At 32.9% G+C, this 8,494-nt stretch overlaps 1 protein-coding gene across 2 annotated transcripts in view; it reads right to left on the bottom strand.

The window, feature by feature from the left end:
* Positions 1-26: 26 nt before the first annotated feature.
* Positions 27-8,494, bottom strand: part of LOC149802985 (cadherin-related family member 1-like) — a 53,196-nt gene continuing 44,728 nt past the window's right edge. The window contains exons 13-16 of one of the 2 annotated variants that reach the window (XM_089952517.1): positions 6,332-8,119; positions 5,194-5,262; positions 3,353-3,544; positions 27-2,811 (exon numbers count right to left, since the gene is read on the bottom strand). In XM_089952517.1, the coding sequence (XP_089808643.1) occupies positions 7,874-8,119 (246 nt within the window). In that variant the 3' untranslated portion in view covers positions 27-2,811; positions 3,353-3,544; positions 5,194-5,262; positions 6,332-7,873. Of the gene's footprint in view, positions 2,812-3,352; positions 3,545-5,193; positions 8,120-8,494 lie in introns of both variants that reach the window. The other variant, XM_089952516.1, reaches the window with a different exon arrangement.

Genomic DNA, 8,494 nt, shown 5'->3' with positions numbered 1-8,494 from the left:
AAACAGTAACAAACGAAAGAGTGAAAACAGCAAGCTTTGACGAAGAATTCAAAATGGAGGGCGATGACGTATACTGTAGCCTTTATGATACAATATCGTCTACAGTTCTTTTTTATTCTACAGTCAATAACATTCCGGTGTTTGAATTTCAGAATAAATTTAAATAAATGTCTTTGTCCAAGAATTCTGTATGAGCACTCAAATATTTCCAGGAGAAAGAATTAATCTTTTTTTGAATAAAAATTAAAATGTAATTCCCAAAATGGTCACAACCACACTCTTTCCAGTGTAAAGGAAAAGCCCCCCCAACTGACGAAATAGCTCTATAAGCAAAGATTATACATTAACTTGAAACGCAAAACAGATTCCCGGATGAGGGACAACTTTCCATAAGCTTCGATAATTATTTATGTCTGAAAACACGTAGTCCCAGTATGATTTTGACAAAAACAAATAATTTTACTCAATGAATAAGATAGAAGAAGCTGTTTACTTATCTCAGAGATTTCTGAATTAAGGACAGGGAACTAGGTCAACATAAAATACATAGTTCTGTGTTTACTATTAACTCTAAGGTCAAACTAAATTTTGGAAAATATCAAATTCATAGTAAACAAAATTACATTATTTTGACATTAAAAATACATTTAGAAAACTTACAAACAATTAAATTAAATCAAATATAAATTAAAGCAAATATATATAACATAAAATATATTTTAATATCCTTTTTCTTGTCAAGACCATTGCCACACGCTGTTTGACACTGGCCTCGTAATTCTCCAATCACATTATTGATATAGGTTGTGATGTAATATAATATTCTTTTAGAAACATGCAGCAAAACCATATCTGATATTAAACTGGCAATGGCTCCTGTTGTACCTATTCGGTAAGTGTATGTGTGTGTGTGTGTGTTGGGAGTGGCTAGACGATTGTGAGTTAGACGTATTTCATACTTAAGCATTAAATTTGTACAAATGGTACACCCATAAAGGAATCAGGACACTACAATCCATTGCTGAAGTCACTCAAGATGCACTAACGCCCAGAATTTATTAAAAGTAGCCCCACATTCAACATCTATTGGTCTAATATACTTTCAAATCATTCTACATTCACGTCCATTTATATTTTAATATCTCAGCCTCGGCTAACGTTGGTACGTGAGAAAACCTGCCAGTAGCTTCTCGTGGGTCGGTGGTTCTTCCCGGGGTTTTCCAGGGTTCTTCCTCCACCAATTATACTGGGCGCTATGTATAGCCTATCTTGTGCTGAAAAATGGCGTTAAACCCTACAACAACAACAACAACATATTTTAATATTGTGGCATATTCCTTCAACGTTTGCGAGACAAATTCTACGTGGAGCGAAATGTCTATAATTGATCATTAACATAAGTATTGTTCCTGTTTAGCACTTTGTACAAGAACTATATTAAAACGTCCACTCATGAGTAATATTCATATATGTTTTCAGGGCACAACGGATTTCAGAGGGTGTTAAATCTCGATTAATTCTAGTTGTCTTATTTATCGTCAGTCAAGGCCATATACATAACAGTTGTGTACGTTGATTTCAACAGTGTATTATGTACTTAAAAGGCAATATGCATGCCAATAATGAACACACTTTCTACAAAGCATACGAGAGTCATGCAATTTATCAAATGCTTATACCGTGAAGTGCAATTAGGTTTGCTCTTAAAGTAAATGTATTATTTAGAACATTTATTTGTTGCTTGTGGCATATACGTTAAAAAAAGCACCACATTCATTTAACTTGATTATAAAAACAACAAAATGTTTTATTCTCTTTAATTGCAAAAGAGCCCAAAACGAAGTAAACATAAATATAAAAATCTGTGTCTGTTAGTTCAAGACGCATTAAGAGTTTTACTTTCCATTTCATTCAACAGATCTGCGTAAATTGTACCGTTGTGCCTAATTTCACACGATAGATGTATAAACATAGCTATTATGGCAGTATTCCAATGGATGTTGTTTGAAGTTTATGAGAGATTTGCCGGGTTTTCATTTAAATGCCTATCTCATTATGGTCTGTAAGTTTGTCACAAAACAACTCATTAAAAATACTTTTTGCTGATTAAAAAAATGTCTCTTGGACGAAAATGAGTTTTAGTAGAATTCAAGAGTTTATTTAACAGGATTCGTGATGAGATGGGCTTGAAAATAAAGTACACACTGTAGTAGTGTACATTTCGCTTGAATGGCTGTAGTTTACATACTGCATGAATCTTTTAGTGTAAAAAAATGCATGCTTTGTTGTAGTGAAGCAAAGAGCGGTTATTATCTGTAATTAGTCTTCTGAAACTTCATGGTTTCTAGAAGCCTGAAATATGAATATAAATTCATATAATTACAAAGAGCTATATAAACCAACAAGGAATTTCAAGAAATAAATAACAGAACTCTTTTAGCCAGTGTTTACAAATATTGTACAAACAAATAAGTTTCATGAAAACACAGGTAACTCCTTTCTGGTGCTATGAACCATTTTTTTAGTTTTCTGTGTCACATGACGCGATTGTTCCATATCTAAATGGTTTCGCACAAAAGCTTGATAAAAATGTGTAACTATATACCAGTATCAATGTCACCATCTCATTCGTTCTATAGGTATCATTATATAGAAAACACTATCTCATATGTTGATTTTCTTCTGCAAAGAGGAACTATGAATATATGTCTCTACAAGCAATCTGCTTGAATTCTCAACTTAAAGGCGTGGTTAGGAACATCTTATCAGCCATTAATGTCGTCATATTCTATCTAGTAAATTGGCCAGTCTCTGAAAAAGATGACAGAATTGTAAAAGGTAAAAATTGCTTTAAATTTACATTAAATAACAAGGCATCAAATATCTAGATGTTTTACTATTTTAATTCCATCAACCAATCAATCAACCAGTGTATCAAAACCATGCATTCAAACTCTGAATATTTGTTGTTTCTAGGCATTATAACATTGATAATATTCTGCGTTGATTTAGAATTTTAAAATTATACAAAAATATTTGTTCCAGATGGTTTATGTATAAATATGTCCGAGAACATATCCTACAAATATCACTGGTAATACCAAACACTTCATGCTGCGCGTTGTTCCGTTTACTTATGCCCCATCTCATAAAACTCACTATGCAGATGACGTGGATAAAAACTGAGTCAGCTTTGAAGTAAAGAAAAATAATCGAATAATTTTGATTATTATGTAGGATTGTCATTAATACCAATGCTACTAGGATTCTAAAAGACAACCACTCCTGATTGTATATTTATGTACTAAGTCCTTATACATGTTGATGAACATAACAATGGGCTGAAACTTACCTAGGTAAGATATCTTTTTTCTGGCCTTAGTAGAACACCCTCTTCCTATGCTCTCCATTCATGCTTTCCACTCCGTGTGAGATCTTCAATGTTCTTCACCGTAAATTAGTTCCGTAGTACTCTCCACTCTATATTAGCTATGCAATGCTCTCCGCGCTATAGTTCTGGAATGGTCTCCAGTCTATATTAGCTCTGCAGTGTAGAGGATGATAACTTATAACCATGAATGCATGTACTGGTACAGGATTGTACAAACAATTTATAAAAAAAAAAACAAAACATTTGCTTGCAATATATGGATATTATCTTTCCGTTCTCATGTAAATTCTATCGACTTTTGAACATTTTCTGGGACAATTTAAATTTCATTTATTTCGCTACTTTCTTGACAAATTCAATTTCTGATAAACATTAAGCTACAAAGCATATTATTTTGCACTATTCAGAGAACAAATTTAGCATTTCCTGTGAATGGTTTTGGACTCGATCTCAAGAATAAGTCCATGCAAGTTGTTTTCTGATCACAATAAAGATATATAGATTACATTCTATCACAGAGCTTTATGAATGGCCCAGTTTCTTACCGTTGTACTTGCTTTGTTTGAGGTAGCATTGTGATTAAAATAAGTTATTTATAAAAGACTTCGAATTTTGAGTTACCAAGATAATTTGTATTCCTACTGATGGTCCAACGTTGCTCTAACTACTTTACTATACTAAAATACAGGAAAGACAAGAAACAAAAAGAAACAAAAAGAGAAACAGATTTTTTTATTTGGTTTTATGATATTGACTTCCTGTTGTCTTTCTTGATTGAATTAACACGTGGGCACAACCATTACCTATTGTCTCTAGAGGTGATTGATAGGTTTCATATTTTCAATATTCTGTAAGTTGTATGAAATCTATTTGCTGTACTAGTCTCTTTTGCCAACTGGGTTGTTCTTTACTGTAATGAAATGATTTAAGCATAATGCTAATGCCAAAGCATAAAGTTCATGACATGAATATGCACGAGACAGGCTTAATAGGTAATATTGTGTCATGAAACTATTGCTTAGAACAAGCACATGCAACTTGTTTCAGTGCAGAAGCCGCATAAGCGATCTCTCAAGCAACACACTACATTGTAAATAGGTCACAAACCGCAGGTTGCTCATGCCTCATTTTGACCCCAAAGTCTATATGAATTAGTTGGAGTGAAACTAAATGAATTATTTGGATTGAAAGTGACTTCGTTCGAACACAAAATATCATTTATCTCTTCAAACAGATGTCGCATGGTATATATATATATATATATATATATATATATATATATATATATATATATATATATATATATATATATATATATATATTCTCGTTAATTCGTAGTCGATTTATCAAGATTTCTTCACATTTGTAGTTATTAGAAACGAATTTTTCTCAGGGATTTTAAGCGAAGAATTCTCTTTAATCAGAAAAACGGGTGGAAATAGAAGTCCATATTAAGGAGATTTCACAGAAAACCAGTATTTAATCGATTCTTTCAACACATGATTCAACTTAGTGTGCACATAATCTATTGTGATACTAATACAACTAGTGCTAAAACAGTCATTAGTAATGAGCATATATTCTTGTTTGGTCTACACATTATGCTGCTGAGATATACAATATCTGCACTTTCCATATAAGACCTTGCCATTTACAAATCTATGAAACTTTACATCTAGGGCACTTATTTTCTCCATTGAAAGTCATATTGACCGACGTAATTGCTCACTATTCAACCAGTTAGACGGACACAGATTGGTCCAAGAGATATTGCACATAAAAACATGTAAAAGGTTACTAACTTCCCAGGTTCTCCGGACCGTGTATGTGTTTTCATTTCATGGTCGATCGTAGTCCAAATTATTCTGCTCCTATAGTATAGTATAGTATAGTATAGTATAGTATAGTAGGGTATGGTCTTAGGGGTGTAACGATACATCCTAAACCGTATTGTGATATACCAATCTCATACTGCAATACAGTAACACTTAATGAAAACAAAACAATGAAAACAAAAACTAATCACGATAACATTTACTAATACAAATAAGATCTCTAGGTGATACCTTTCGTACCTCGCTAAGGCCGCTACTGAAGACAGCTGATGAAGGTATATACAAAATCTCGTTTCTTTACTTCGCCTTTCGTTTACTAGACGTATGACTTGAATAGGATGTTTTATTTAGAACTAATTAAGATCGGAAATTTAAATTAAAATTGATTTGTCTAGCTGTCTCGTAATCTGATGCTTTTATTCACTATACAGTTTGTTGGAATATGTTGAGAAGACTGTATGTCTATTGTACTGCAGTCACAGCATTTGTCAACTGGTCAAGCCATGAAACGATATATCTAAACTGTTTTGAAGCATAACTTCCAATGGTCTTCAGTTATTTTAGCGCTCTCATGTTCTGAGGATAGTCTTATAATCTTATGTACTTGTTTTCTTCCTATTGTATGCAATCCACGTCAGAGATTTGCTATAATCTCTAGATTCTCTATTTAGTTCTTGAATATTTGTCCTTATATAAACTTTATTGACACATTTTGTCCACATTTATGAAGGTCTGAGATGAAATTCAGAAGAGTGACAAAGGATATACGGTATGAAATCTCTTTAAAATTTCTAATGCTTCAAGTTATATGAAAGAATATTTGCTCAGCTTATTGCCCATTCTTGTCTAAGCCAACCTAGGTTACAAGAAACCATCCATATTAAAACTAAAATATCCTGTTATATTCGCTTGTGTACATCAATATCTTGTTATCTAAACTCTCCATCCAGATGAAAAAGCTGAATTACAGCTGTAGAGCTAAACCAGCCAATTTAATTGTACTTTTTTTAAAAGTGAAATTCAGCTGACATTATTACATAACGCAATAGCATATCATGGAGTAACATAATGTCGTCTTAGAAACATAATGAGAGACAAATCTTACTTTGAGGATGGGTTGTTCCAATCGATAGTTCATTCTTGCCCACAGTAATCTGATTTATACATAAAAACACGTTGCACTTTTCATTTAATCTCATTTTTGTATTCAGTCTGTGCAACTTCAAGTCATTAAATGATATCTTAACAGACAGGATGAAAGGTCGTAGGAATAGCAGTACAGCAAAATGGATCTAAAATACGATTTTTACGTTACAATGCAATTCAGTTGACTAAATATAAAGTAATGTATCAACCTGTAACATATATCGTTGATAATCACCTTAGAAACATTATAATGAGAAACGAATCATACTCGAATTATAATAGATACATTCATCATCGTTAATAAAAAATATGTAGAATATATAATAACCTTACCCGAGAAGAAGACGACAAAATATCTTCATGAAGCTGTAAACGCCGAAATCAACGGTATTTTCGCGGAAGCGGGAGAAATTAAGTAAAATACTAACAAATACTTTTATAAAGATGTGGTAAATTGGTCCTCGTTTGTTTATAAACTGACATAGTTCCATCAAATACACAGTTTCATCGATACTGCAACAAAAAGGCTTAACATATATAGTCTAATATTGTACCTTCAGCAACTTGTCAAAAATATTTTTGTTCACAATGACTATTTAAGAAAAAAGCTATGAAGAAACGATGAAAAAGAAAGGCGAATCTCTGGAATTCAGGTATTACTCCGACGATAAGAGTGCTGAAATGGAAAGGTACTTAATGAGCGCAGTGGCGTCACTGGGGGTTGCGGGGGGTGGGATGCACAGGGTGACGCCATCAAAGGGGATGATACCAAAATGACTGTCTATAAAGTTTAGAATTTTTGTGCAGGAAGGGAGTCCATGGGGGTGACAACGTGAGTTACCGCACGTGACTGTCTATAAACTGTTTGAATTTTTGTGCATGAAGGAGGTCCATGGAGAGGACACCATGAGTTACCTCACCAACCCTAGTAACGCCACTGAATGAGCGATAAATTGCTTCACTTATATGCAGTAGAGAAGCAACTGCAATTTTCCTTCTTAATATAAACCTGAAGCAGAAAATATGCTTTTCTTGGTTACTAATTAATAAGAATATTTTTTAAAATAAAATTGCACTATATAATACAATAAGGTGATTTAGAATATATTTTTTAGATAAAAAAGTTGATAATAATAAATTTTGGCATAAGTCTGCATCTACAATTGTGACAAACATCATAAAATTATTGTTAACACTGCATTTAAAATACAGAAACTTGAAGACTTTGTGCAATGATGACTTTAAAAAATCAGTAATTGGAAACCATTCCTTAAATACTCAGACGTAGAGGCTAGATTTACAACCTGCTAACGTTGTTTTGAATATCCGAATGATTATGCTTACGCATTTATTTCCAAGAATGTAGCGAAATTCTGTACAGAATTAAGGAATCTTCTTGACTTGACTCAGGTTTTACTTTAAATAGATATTGCTCGTATTAGACATATTGCATCTTTATTTCATGCACTCATACTTCATCAATTTATTTGTAGCAAACGTTTCATGTTACACTGAAAGAGAAGCTATGAATAAAATCTACATTAAGATGACATAAATCAAATAAAAAGAATGAGATTATTAAGTAATAACCACGGTAAAATATTACATTTCGAACATTACCTGTGGTAGTTCGATGGCTTTCAATATGTGGCGCCTGGGTGTTGGGTTGCAGTATAATCACTGTTACGGTTACATTTGACACTGTTTGTCCTCTCTGATTCTCTGGATGCTTGTCTATTTCTCTGGCCTGCAAGACAATACTCTGATCAGCCTACTGCCCATGCGTAGATCAGGACAGTTTATTATAATTTTCATTGTATTTATTTGTAATCCATATTGGTGGTACGTTTTTATTATCACAAGTTCTATGAATGTTATTCAATTCATCGATTAGAAATCAGTTTACATATTTGTATCGATGAAAAAAACAGTGCACAATACGTCATGTGTATGCCAATGCAGAAGGCAAGGAAACTGCTAGGTAGATATATAGTTCGAAGAGCTAACTTTCGTAAATATAACACTTATACGGGCCTTATATGCATACCAGGGGCACTATATAATTCAAGTTTTTTTATCATTCGAATATACAAATTCAATGATAGAAGAAGCAAGTGGAAGA

Source organism: Sinohyriopsis cumingii, chromosome 3 (assembly GCF_028554795.1).
Source record: "Sinohyriopsis cumingii isolate HCF-2022 chromosome 3, ASM2855479v2, whole genome shotgun sequence".
Lineage (NCBI taxonomy): Eukaryota > Metazoa > Mollusca > Bivalvia > Unionida > Unionidae > Sinohyriopsis > Sinohyriopsis cumingii.
Note: the sequence above shows the minus strand (reverse complement) of the source record. Positions and strands in the feature narration are given on the sequence as shown.